Source organism: Stenella coeruleoalba, assembly GCF_951394435.1.
Source record: "Stenella coeruleoalba genome assembly, chromosome: 6".
Taxonomy (NCBI): Eukaryota; Metazoa; Chordata; class Mammalia; order Artiodactyla; family Delphinidae; genus Stenella; species Stenella coeruleoalba.
Window position 1 is genome coordinate 64,576,654 of NC_137151.1, and position 13,966 is coordinate 64,590,619.

General features: G+C 42.1%; 1 protein-coding gene across 4 annotated transcripts in view; it reads right to left on the bottom strand.

The window, feature by feature from the left end:
• The window catches only part of STK39 (serine/threonine kinase 39), a 311,340-nt gene that overhangs the window by 239,454 nt on the left and 57,920 nt on the right, over positions 1 to 13,966 (bottom strand). For all 4 annotated transcript variants that reach the window (XM_079925347.1, XM_079925350.1, XM_079925348.1 and 1 more), the window contains exon 2: positions 6,430 to 6,542. In XM_079925347.1, the coding sequence (XP_079781473.1) occupies positions 6,430 to 6,542 (113 nt within the window). The remainder of the gene's footprint in view (positions 1 to 6,429; positions 6,543 to 13,966) is intronic.

Consider the following 13,966-nt stretch of genomic DNA (forward strand, 5'->3'; position numbering starts at 1 on the left):
GTCCGCCTGCCGATGCAGGGGACACGGGTTCATGCCCCAGTCCGGGAAGATCCCACATGCCGCTCCCGTGAGCCATGGCCGCTGAGCCTGCGCGTCCGGAGCCTGTGCTCCGCAACGGGAGAGGCCGCAGCAGTGAGAGGCCCGCATACCGCAAAAAACAAAACAAAACAAAACAAAATGGTACGTCCTCAAATTATCCAAAAGTTTCTCATTTCTAATTCTGCCCTCAATTGGACTATACTTGGGTAAGCACAAACATCAAATCATATGAAAATAATTACAAAGCCAAGTGGCAAGGGACAAATGACACTATAAAATGTAATACTTGAGACTGAAATGCTCAAAATAGTACTACAGTCAGTGAAGTAGGCTTATATTTTAACGCTATACCCTTGGAACAAAAGATTCTACAAGAAATAGCCAAATGCAATTTATTACCACATATCACAAGGGATGTGCTGGGATATGAATAATTAATTTACTAATTAGAAAGTTCTTCAGTTCAAAAAGAATGTAAAGTACTTTCACTGACACAACAGAGAAAACACATACATTATAGCTTCCAGCTTTTTAAGCTGATGTCCTCAAACTGGTATAAATTTTTTTCTATAATAAACAAGATTTGCAAAAGTATTAACACAATTACAGAGATTGGGTTAAAATGCACCAGAAGAAATTTTCTTCTTCATTTTTTAAAATCTCAATTAAAAGGGAAAAAACGCCTTCTGACTAGAGGAACTGCTTAGAGGTCCCCAAATACTATAATTTAATTTTAAAAGGAAGAGAGAAGCCTGTGTCAGATAATAAGAGATAACTATTCTCTCAAATGACCATTGGGCAAAGTCAATATCTAGAGCTTTATTCTCTAAAATAACCTACAAATCATAGCTAATTCATTCCTCTAAAGAAATGGAAGGAAAGTATGGAAGGAGTGAGGGGGGAAAGGTAAAGGGTCAGGGGTAGAGAAAGGGGAGTACAGAGGGAACTGCAGATCAAGAGAAAAGCAAAATAATTAATAAAATAGGGACTTCCCTAGGGGCGCAGTGGTTAAGAATCCACCTGCCAATGCAGGTGACACAGGTTCGGGCCCTGGGCTGGGAAGATCCCACATGTTGCGGAGCAACTAAGCCCATGTGCCACAACTACTGATCCTGCACTCCAGAGCCTGTGAGCTACAACTACTGAGCCCACGTGCCACAGCTACTGAAGCCCACGTGCCTAGAGTCTGTGCTCCACAACAAGAAAAGCCACTGCAATCAGAAGCCCGCGCCGGGCGGCGGGAGGAGAAAGAAAGAAATTTATTAAAAAATAAATATATAAATAAAATAGCACTATAGCAGAAAGCAAAATGAGCAGGGCTTCGTTCTGAGCAATGTAAGCACGATTTACTTACAAATACTGTCAGTGAGAGCAAAATATCTTTATAAGATGATACAGGAAGAGAAGGGCAAATGCTAGAGTTGTTCTATTTCAAGACAGAAATTTTTTCATTATGTACATAGGAGAAACAGATGGCCCTCTGTGTACCCAAATCTACGAATTTATGGTGAATTTTTACCGTTACACCACAACACTGGAGTGACTTGACACTATCCTGAATTATAAAGCATCCTGAATTATAAAGCATAATTTGCTAGTAATTAGTGTTTCTATTTAAATGATTTTAAAAGGGGATTTCATTAAAAGAATTAATTTTTAAATACACAGAATCATAGAACTTTTGGTGGTGAAAATAAATTTTTGCCTTCGAGTATACTTCCTTATTGAACAAATGAGGAGACTGTGCACCAGAAGTGAAAGTGATTCATCCCAAGTCCAGGACCCAAGTGGAGAATGCAGGCCCTCTGACCCAGGAAGCAATCTTCCCTCTACCACAAATTGCAGCATTCATCACTGGTGCATAGGTGTTTTTTAAGAAATAAGCACTTTGTCCAAGTCCAGGGCCATGGTTTTTCCTACACGTAAAGCACTCCTGCCCCTAAGAATTAAACTGTAAGATTTGATAGCACTGATGTATATTAAAGAATGAGAAAATGGTACTGAGTTTTCTGTGACTCAGTACCAAGGACAGACTAAAAATATGAGAATTCTAGTCTAGAGAAAAAAAATTGAGAAGGATATGATTAAAATCTAAAAATCATAAAGTCAAGTGAGATGATGACCCAAAATGGTCAACAATCCCTGGGTAGAACTAAAGGAGAGTGTGCCCTGAAGGCTGAAAAAAGTGGGATTTAGGATAAATAAAAGGAAGGACTGTGTCACATTTATGGAATTCACTGTCACCTGGTTTAACAGAGACTGAAAAAGATAGATGACTTCAGAAAAGTCATCTGACCATGGAATAAATTCTCCACCCACGTAATAAATTTTAACGGAAGCCAAGTGTGCCCTCGAGTAGCATCCCTAACCTTTGAGGTTGACCACAAACCAGAGAACCAAGGCCTTTCAAGAAACCTCGAGGCCATCTTCAACAAGAATATACTAGTCTGCATGACGGTGGGTCAGACCCACTTAGCAAGCCTTAAGTTCCTACTGGAAAGCAAGAACTTCCTCAATGGAGTACACATTAGAGAATCTATCAATCTGCTAACCCATTTCTAGACAAATAAAGAGGAACTCTGCAGAAAGATATTCCTAGCTCAAACATCTCACCAACCCAGTACCAAAATGAAGAGACTCACTGGCCAGTCCCTGGGCTCCACAACAAAAAAGACCCCTCTTTGCTTTCCCACCATCTAGCTCAGTGCCTACCATCTAGCAGGGTTTTAATAACTATGGAGTGAACAAATTCTGCTCTAAAACTATATCTTCCAGAGGGTGTTAAGCTAATTATAATTAGTCATTTTTAACACTGTGGGATTAACAAAATATGGGGTTAACAACAAACATGGGATGAACAACTCTCAGAAATTATCAAAGTATCTAGGTTGGGATGGTTAAGAATATAGAACAGACCAGTAAAACCCCTTGGCTCCTGGAAAATTAACCACCAAGATCATCAAACCTAGCAAGATTAGGATGTATAAGCCAAAGTCAAAAACACATAAGAAAATTCAAAACAATGCATAGAAAAATAATTAGTTTAGACTGAGTAGGTTAAATGCTACTCATGTGATGCCAAGGAAAACATTTACTCTAGGATGTTCTAATCTAATTGTTAAAATGAAATGAATTTTTAGTGAGCGTATACCTTTGTCCTCTCATGTATATACCCCAAACTCATCCTTTTTACGGGCCTAAGCACAATGGAGAAACTCAAGTATTCACCAAATAAATTAGTATCTCTGAGGATATTACAGTACTTATTTCAACAGCATAAATTTTATTTAAATTACCAATTGTTTAGCACCAGTGATCTCACTGAACATTTCTCTTCCTCCCTTCATTCTCAGAGAAGATGACACCGTGATTATTACTTTGCTTCAGAAATCATGATACTGCAATTAAAAAATAAATTTAAAAAAAGGAAAAGAAATCATGACCACTCGAATCTTCTTCAGTCAAACCTCGAACAAACTCTATGACCATGGAAAACTCGGACAGCCTCCATCACATAAAGAAGCAGAGTCCAGGGCCAGTTTTCCAAAACTGTTCTCTGCCATCATACCCAACCTCCATGGGTAAATCCCACCTATGGGAGTCAGGGCAGCGGGGTAGGGACAGGGCAGACAGTAGGGGTGGGAGGTGAGAGTTTCAACAGGGGAGGCAGCTGTTCCTGTAGCCAGCAAATAGCTGATAACTGTGACTTCTATAACATAACACTCCCACAAGATAAGGATTCCAGCGGCCATTGTTTCTTCTAAGGACAATGGTTTCCAGTCAACACAGGGGACAGTTTGTGAAATGACACAAGGCACTGACCTGTATATAATACACACACACACAGAATTAAAGGATTATTAGGATACCGGATGTCCAAACACTGCCAAAATGTGAACCCACAGAGATAATAAAAGCGCGAGCAGCAGCAGGATTAGAAATCGAAAAGGATTACAGCAACTTTGCGCCACACAATCACGGGCCGATAGCTGGGCTACAGAAGCCTGACAACTTTAGGCAGCCTGTACTGTAAATTCCATTTCTTTTTGTTTGCAAAGGACCTGGGAGTTTTGTGTCCTAAACAACCAGAGCCATTCTCCCCATCCCTAGAAATAGCAAGACATCGAAAGGTCAAAGGTTCAAAATTAAGGAAAGATCAGAGCAACAAATCAATACATCTTTTAAAATGAAAAACAGATAATTATGCACATACACTATACTCCATTAACACAACATGGGCATTGCTGGGACGGGGGTGCAGGGGGGGAAGAATGAAAGAAATAAGTTAACTGCTAATAAGCAAACTTGTAAATCTTAAGACCTCAGATTAATGGAGCCAAGCACAAAGCCATAAGAGCACCAGTCCTCACACTGACAGCTCTGGCTAAATTACGAGCAACTCCAAATGACACAGCTATGGTTCCTGGTGCCGGGGTAATAGAGAAAATGGCCCGGAATGATAGTCTCTCCCTCATGCCTCCATTAGGACCCTTACACAGCTATCATCGCTGGCAGCCGACTGCTGGTAAGAAGTCAGCAAGGGGAAAACACGGAAGCTTTGGGCAACTGACAGCTTGGTAGGAACCAGAGACCAAAGCATCAGCCCAGCAGGCTGCTTTCAGAGCTGTCAGATACAAGTACACACAAGCCTTACACATATTCTGTATAAATATTCTGCTGGTGGTAAAAAGATGGCTGTGAGACCTCCAACAGAACACCACGATCAAATACAACTGTCATGGGCAAAGTTGTCATGGCCAAGAGTGCTATTTCCAAATAGGGCATAAGTATAAATGTATACTCCAAGGTTTTTTAAAAATTAATGTGTACTTTGTATAGCCACAGAACTTGAGGACTCCTAATGGGATCTTAGAGATCTTGGGATTCAGCTCTTTTTAAAGCGTGCAGAACCGTTAGGTAACTTGACGAAAACTGAAAAACAAGTTAGTGGCGAAAGCAGGACACAGCTCTCTCCACAGTTTGTTTAAAGCTTTTTCCACTCCGGAAAGTGATCTTGAAAACTGGTCCGATGACAAAGGCACAATTTTATTGGTCACCGTGATAACAAGCAACAGAAGTATGCAGTAATAATTTCAGTAAGAGCAAAGCACAGTTGAAATTTCGAAGAGAGTAAAAGCCTTAAATATATGCAAAAAAAAAAAAAGTTTTTTTTTTTTGGAAATTAACATTAAGTTGTGGAAGGCCTTCCTTTAATCTGAGGTTTAGAAGGCAATCTGCTGCTTCAATCCCAGTGAAAACTATGCTTTGTGTAGTCCAATTTGAAATGTAAGACCAAATAGATCTGGAAAAGTACAGCTTTATCTTAGTACTTAATTTATACTATAGTTGTGTACTGTAATTATGCCTGAAGTAAAAGCTATATTCTGAGTAAAGACAAAAAAGCTCTTGTTAATGACATTCCATTCCCCCAATGTAGGCTTTAACAAAAGGCTTCTTCATCGGGAGCCAACTGTCATTACACTTGGTAGCGTGTATGGAGCTATTGGACTAATATTTGTCCTGGGATTAGTGCTGGGATAACCAATCAGTTAACTCCTCCACTGCAGTATTCTACTATCCTCAAATAAACGACCAAAAGGAAAAAAAAGAAAATTGGCAGGTGGATCGACAACTATATTTATGAGATTAAACTCTCAAACCCTTCACAGTTTGCTGGGCAACTAATAACCATTTGCCAAGCTCTTCATTTAATAATGAGTCAGCTAAGCCTAAAGCAAATGTTCCTTCAACCAACCAATGGTACTACAGTCATATCCACACCGACAAGCTCCAGTTATTTATGTAATGTACTTTATTTAGAAGAAGTACAAGTTGCCCTGTACAAAAAATAAACTCCTGTCATTAGCCAATAAGAATGCAAGCTACCCAGCAGTATTTTGAACAACTGAAATTTATAGGAGATTTTGTAATTTATGAAAGCCAAAATGACCAGCAAATTGTTTAGGGAGTAAGTCCTAGTTGCATCAGGATTCAAGACTGAGGACCAGAAGCTCACCATCTAACTCTGCACTCAGTATCACATTACCTTAGGTCATCTGAGTCTCTGCACTCAGTATCACATGACCTTAGGTCATCTGAGTCTGTTCCCTCATTTCATAAAAAAGAGTGTTAACACTGAGGCCCTCCCCACCTGGGGATTATGAGGACCGAGCAAAATTCTGTTTGTCAAAGCAAAGTAAGCTGTATATTACACAACACAATCATAAGGGGAAAAAAGCCATGTGGGCTGCTTTCCAAGAAATAAGTGTGTCCGAACAGGAGAAAACACCAAGTTGCCTCTGCTCTCTGCTCTCCTGCTTCTCCGGCCCATCTCTATGTATCCATGAGTTAAGAAAAGCAACAAGCAGTATCCCCTTCACTTTTACTTACTAATAGTTCATCCATGCTGGTCTGGCATTTTTCCAAGTTGATCCGCTTTATTGCTACACGTTCTTGCCTGGGTTTACATAGAGCAGCCTGCACCACAGCTGTAGCGCCACTGCCTGAAACGAAATAAAAACAACATCAGCTATCAAGTGGCACGCTGTCTGGTTACTATCTGTGACCCCCTTCACAAATTAATATCTATTTTTTTAAGTTTCTACTCCAAGTATTCAAAACATTATCATTTGACATCTTTTTAAAGAGTTTCTTAAGTCCGAAAATAATTCTATGAAGGAGAAAAAGGAAAAACTGCATGTTTCTAGAGAATACAAAGACAGTACCTGCACTTCAGAGGCTTAACGATCCAGGAAGGTGACCCACATCAAAAGAGCCCATTGCGTATGGGAACATATGTATATGTATAACTGATTCACTTTGTTATAAAGCAGAAACTAACACACCATTGTAAAGCAATTATACCCCAATAAAGGTGTAAAAAAAAAAAAAAGAGCCCATTGCAATACAGGGTGTTCACTGCTGCCCAGAACAAAGGCTGAGAAAGTGATGGGTCTCATGTCACAAGAATAAGAGAGGGCTTCCCTGGTGGAGCAGTGGTTAAGAATCCGCCTGCCAATTTCGAGCCCTGCCAGGGTTCGAGCCCTGGTCCGGGAAGATCCCACATGCCACGGAGCAACTAAGCCCGTGCGCCACAACCACTGAGCCTGTGCTCTGGAACCCTCAAGCCACAACTACTGAAGCCTGTGCACCTAGAGCCCGTGCTCCGCAACAGAAACCACTGCAATGAGAAGCCCGCTCACCGCAACTAGAGCAAGCCTGAGCACAGCAACGAAGACCCAATGCTGCCAAAAATAATTAATTAATTAATTATTGTAAAAAAGAATAAGAGACATAAGCATCTAAGCACACCCCTGCGTGGACGCCATTACCATCGTCTCATGCTGATGCCTTCCCATGTCAGTGCCTTTACAGTATCTCAAGCTCCTCTCCCCCTTCAGCCCAAACCAAACCACTCCAGCCTGAGCTACTTCAGGGCTTCCATGAGATGCTGTGACAACTTATTATCTACTCTGAGCACTCTGTGAGCTTATGTCTTCCAATTTTGCTCTACAATTAGAAGAACAGGAATCAACCTGAGTATTCTCATGCTGAAAGCAGGACTCTTCAAGGATACCAAGCAAAATGATGCAAATGTGTAATTACAAAAGCTCTCAGCATTCATATGCGTTTCCCATTTCTAAGGTTTCATGATCATTAGCTAATGCACTCAAATTCCTAAGAGGCAGAGTCGTGTCAGCATCCATATTTTATAAGAGCAAACTGCAGACGTGTAATGATTTGTGGCAGAGAACAAAGAGCTCCTAAACGGATTTGTATTCCGTAGGGGCAAAAAGACCTCCAGGTTAAGGCATCTCAATTCTGCAAAGAATACCAAAAATCTCATTCTCATCACATAAATCCTCTCCCTGCAAGACTGCCAAGGAGAGAAACAGCCTGTACTCGGGACTGTGCAAAAGGGGGCAGATGTGACCGTCCACTTTTCTCCTTCAAGTTTTTCTTTGGGTACTCTTTCCCAAATGAGTCACCGAATCTCGTCCAAAGGGCAGGAGGGAGGATCTTTTGTCAATAAGGAGGGGAGACCAGTTTTAGATTTCCTGACACACGTGAGAGAAAGGCACGACACTTCCTGTGCAAATCAAGGCTTTCCCACCCCAAAGAAGCGCCCGAACGGGTGTGTTTAAGCACTGAAGTTCTGCCCTGTGGTCTCATCATGAGCTCTGGCCCCCTGATCTATGACCCGAGCAGGTCACCCTAATGCTCCAAAGACAGGTCTCCACGTTCACGGCTTCTGTTCCAGGAAGTCCCACCTGTGTTCACTGGGGAAGAAACTCCACAGATACTGACCACCCACTATATAGTCGGCATTTTCCTCGCATAATTCTTGTTACAAGCCTGCGCAGTTTTTGTTATTAGCCTCATTTTATATGTGAGAACACTGGGACTCGGAAAACTTGCCCACACAGTTAGTTAACAAGTACCTGAGCCGGGATCTGAGTCAGGTCTGCAGGACTCTAACGTCCATGGTTTTTTCCTACCTCCCACAAGTCAGAAGCGCACCTCTCCCTTTCCTTCCCTCTTTTGCCCTTCCTAGGAAAACATTTTCTGCCCTATATGGTTGAAGAAAAGAGAAACAACCTAGAGAACCTCACTCTCTCTAGAGCTCAGTGCAAGGAGCAAACGCCACTGTCACAGGTTGTTTAAAAGGGGCTGCCTGTCCCTAACCTCACTGCTTCTCCATCAGCTGTTACTCCAAGTCCCACTGGATCAACCTCACCAGCCCTGCAGATCGCAGCATGTTGGGCTCAATCCAGAATGCTCCAGATACCAGGGCCAAACACTACAAAGAGCCCTGCTGATAGCAGAGTGTATTTTCCAGTCAAGGTCTCCAGAACAAGAGACCATCACTGAAGGGAGCCACAGAGAAAGTGATAAGTAGCAAGTTAGCGCTGGGCCTGGTACCCAGCAGAGAAATCAACAAAAGTCTTTAACAAGCTGCTGATGGGAAGCTCAGCCCTACCTGTTGTAAATCGCCCCCCAATCCCACCCCTCCATCCTCCATCCACATCCCAGAACATTCTCACATTGGGAAAACTGCAAAACAGGAAAGAAGAAAACAAATTCCCAGAAACGGTAAAATAAGTGTACATGACATGGGACTACCACGCCCAGTCAGTTAAGCCCTTGACTATAAAAGCCTTCTGGTTTCCACAGACAAACGCAAGAATATGGACACAAAGAAGAATTCTAAAAAGGGGAAGGGATGTTGAGTTGGCTTTTGCACAGCAAAGGAAACCACTGACAAAATGAAAAGACAGGGACTTCCCTGGTGGCTCAGTGGTTAAGAATTCGCCTCCCAATGCAGGGGACGCAGCTTTGATCCCTGGTCAGAGAACTACATCGCACATGCATGCCACAACTAAGAATTCACATGCTGCAACTAAGACCTGGCACAACGAAAAATCAATCAATCAATTAATTAAAAAATTAAAAATGGCAGAAGGGGAGAGACAGCACATGCAAAAGAGGGCCTCTGACTGTGGAGCTCCGGAGTTTGGAGCCATATGGCTGACAGAGTCTTGGTGCTCCAGCCGGGTGTCAGTCAGGCCTGAGACTCTGAGGTAGGAGAGCCGAGTTCAGGACACTCGTCCACCAGAGACCTCCCGGACCCACGTAATATCAAACCGCAAAAGCTCTCCCAGAGATCTCAATCTCAACACTAAGACCCAACTCCACTCAACGGCCAGCAAGCTACACTGCTAGACACCCTATGTCAAACAACTAGCAAGACAGGAACACAAACCCACCCATTAGCAGAGAGGCTGCCTAAAATCATAATAAGTTCACAGACACCCCAAAACACACCACCAGATGTGGTCCTGCCCACAGGAAGGACAAGATCCAGCCTCATCCACCAGAACACAGGCACCAGTCCCCTCCACCAGGAAGCCTACACAACCCACTGAACCAACCTTACCCACTTGGGGAAGACACCAAAAACAATGGGAACTACGAACCTGCAGCCTGCAACAAGAAGACCCCAAACACAGTAAGATAAGCAAAATGAGAAGACAGAAACACACAGCAGATGAAGGAGCAAGGTAAAAACCCACCAGACCTAACAAATGAAGAGGAAATAGGCAGTCTACCTGAAAAATAATTCAGAATAATGATAGTAAAGATGATCCAAAATCTTGGAAACAGGGCTTCCCTGGTGGCGCAGTGGTTGAGAGTCCGCCTGCCGAGGCAGGGGACACGGGTTCGTGTCCCGGTCCGGGAAGATCCCACATGCCGCGGCGCAGCAGGTCCCGTGAGCCATGGCCACTGAGCCTGCTCGTCCGGAGCCTGTGCTCTGCAACGGGAGAGGCCACAACAGTGAGAGGCCCGCGGACCACAAAAAAAAAAAACAACTTGGAAACAGAAAGGAGAAAATACAAGAAACATTTAACAAGAAACTAGAAGAACTAAAGAGCAAACAACCAATGATGAACAACACAATAAATGAAATTTAAAATTCTCTAGAAGGAATCAATAGCAGAAAAACTGAGGCAAAAGAACGGATTGGTGACCTGGAAGATAAAATAGTGGAAATAACTACTGCAGAGCAGAATAAAGAAAAAGCAATGAAAAGAATGCAGGACAGTCTCAGAGACCTCTGGGAAAACATTAAATCCACCAACATTCGAATTATAAGGGGGGGGGTCCCAGAAGAAGAAGAGAGAAAGAAAGGGACTGAGAAAATATTTGAAGAGATTACAGTTGAAAACTTCCCTAACGTGGGAAAGGAAATAGTCAATCAAGCCCAGGAAGCACAGAGAGTCCCATACAGGATAAATCCAATGAAAAACATGCCAAACCACATATTAATCAAATTTTCAAAAATTAAATACAAAGAAAAATATTAAAACCAGTAAGAAAAAAACAATAAATAACATACAAGGGAATTCCCATGAGGTTAACAGCTGATCTTTCAGCAGACACTCTGCAAGCCAGAAGGGAGTGGCTGGATATATTTAAAGTGATGAAAGAGAAAAACCTACAACCAAGGTTACTCCACCCAGCAAGGATCTCATTCAGATTCAACGGAGAAGTTAAAACCTTTACAGACAAGCAAAAGCTAAGAGAATTCAGCAACACCAAACCAGCTTTAAAACAAATGCTAAAGGAACTTCTCTAGGCAGGAAACACAAGAGAAGCAAAAGACTTACAATAACAAACCCAAAACAATTAAGAAAATGGTAATAGGAAAACTACCTTAAATGAAAATGGACTAGATGCTCCAACCAAAAGACATAGATTGGCTGAATGCATACAAAAACAAGACCCATATATATGCTGCCTACAAGAGACCCACTTCAGACCTAGGGACACACAGAGACTGAAAGTGAGGGTATGGAAAAAGATATTCCATGCAAATGGATATCAAAAGAAAGCTGGAGTAGCAATACTCATATGAGATAAAACAGACTTTAATATAAAGAATGTTACAGGGCTTCCGTGGTGGCGCAGTGGTTGAGAGTCCACCTGCTGATGCAGGGGACACAGGTTGGTGCCCCAGTCCAGGAAGATCCCACTGGGCCCGTGAGCCATGGCCGCTGAGCCTGCGCGTCCAGAGCCTGTGCTCCACAACGGGAGAGGCCACAACAGTGAGAGGCCCGCGTATCGCAAAAAAAAAAAAAAAAAAAAATCTAAAAACAATAAATGCTGGAGAGGGTGTGGAGAAAAGGGAATCCTCTTGCACTTCTGGTTGGAATGTAAACTGATACAGCCACTATGGAGGACAGTATGGAGGTTCCTTAAGAAACTAAAAATAGAACTACCATATGACCCAGCAATCCCACTACTGGGCATATGCCCTAAGAAAACCATAATTCCAAAAGAGTCATGTACCACAATGTTCACTGCAGCACTATTTACAATAGCCAGGACATGGAAGCAACCTAAGTGTCCATCAACAGATGAATGGATAAAGAAGATGTGGCACATATATACAATGGAATATTACTCAGCCATGAAAAGAAACAAAATTGAGTTATTTGTAGTGAGGTGGATGGACCTAGAGACTGTCATACAGAGTGAAGTAAGTCAGGGAGAGAGAAACAAATACCGTATGCTAACATACATATGGAATCTAAAAAAAATTTTTAAAAAAAGGTTCTGAAGAACCTAGGGGCAGGACAGGAATAAAGACACAGACATAGAGAATGGACTTGAGGACATGGGGAGGGGGAAGGGTAAGCTGGGACGAAGTGAGAGAGTGGCAATGAACGTACATACACTACCAAATGTAAAACAGATAGCTAGTGGGAAGCAGCTACATAGCACAGGGAGATCAGTTCGGTGCTTTGTGTCCACCTAGAGGGGTGGGATAGGGAAGGTGGGAGGGAGACGCAAGAGGGAGGGGATATGGGGATATATGCATATGTATAGCTGATTCACTCTGTTATATAGCAGAAACTAACCCACCATTGTAAAGCAATTATACTCCAATAAAAATGTTAAAAAAAGTAAAATGAAAAGACAACCTACTGAATGGGAGAAAATATTTGCAAATGATATGTCTAATAAGGGATTAATATCTAAAACATGTAAAGAGCTCATACAACTCAACTTCAAAAAACAAACTGATTAAAAAATGTGCAGAAGAACTGAAGAGTCATTTTTCCAAAGAGGACATGCAGGTGGTCAACAGGCACATGAAAAGATGCACAACATTGCTAATCATCAAGGAAATGCAAATCGAAACCAAAATGAGATAACACCTCATACCTGTCAGAATGGTTATCATCAAAAAGAGCACAAATAACATATGTTGGTGAGGATGTGGAGAAAAGAGAACCCATGTACACTGTTGGTGGGAATGTAAATTGGTGTAGCCGCTGTGGAAAACAATATGGAGGTTTGTCAAAAAACTAAAAATAGAACTACCATATGACCCAGCAATTCCACTCCTGGTTATATATCCAAAAACAACAAACATACTAATATGAAAAGATGCAGGCACCCCAATGTTCATAGCAGCATTATTAGCAACTGCCGAGATATGGAAGCAACCTAAGTGTCCATCAACAGACGAATGGATAAAGAGGATATGATACATACCTACATACACATACACACACACACACAGGAATATTAGTCATAAAAAAGAATGAAGTTTTGCCATTTGCAGCTAGCAACGTGGATGGACTTGGAGGACCTTATGCTAAGTGAAATAAATCAGAGAAAGACGAATACTGTATGATATCACTTACATGTGGAATCTCAAAAATACAAGAGCTAGTAAATATATCACAAAAGAAGCAGACTCACAGTTAGAGAGAACAAGCTAGTGGTTACCAGTGGGGAGAGGAGGAGGGACAATAAAGGGGTGGAGGAGTAGGAGATACAACCTATCGGGGTATAAGATAGGCTCAAGGGTTTCCCTGGTGGCGCAGTGGTTTAGAGTCCGCCTGCCGATGCAGGGGACACGGGTTCGTGCCCCGGTCCGGGAAGATGCCACGTGCCGCGGAGCGGCTGGGCCCGTGAGCCATGGCCACTGAGCCTGCATGTCCGGAGCCTGTGCCCCACAACGGGAGAGGCCACAACAGTGAGAGGCCCACGTACCGCAAAAAAAAAAAAAAAAAAAAGATAGGCTCAAGGATGTACTGTACAACATGGGGAATACAGCCAATATTTTGTAGCAGCTGTAAGTAGAAAGTAATCTTTAAAAATTGTAAAAAACTTTTTTTTAATTTAAAAAATAGTAATATATTTTTTAAATTTAAAAGGGGGAGGGAGTGTTGGGGCAAGTCTTTTATTAGAGCCATACACCTAGAGGATTGTTACTGCTTTATAACTACAGCTGACTAAAGAACAACTGGCAGCTTCTCATCTCTAGAAAGAATAAATATGAAAGCTTTATGACCTGAGGTGACTGTCACAGCATGAATGGGTTTAACCACCCATTGGACAATTTGGAACAGTC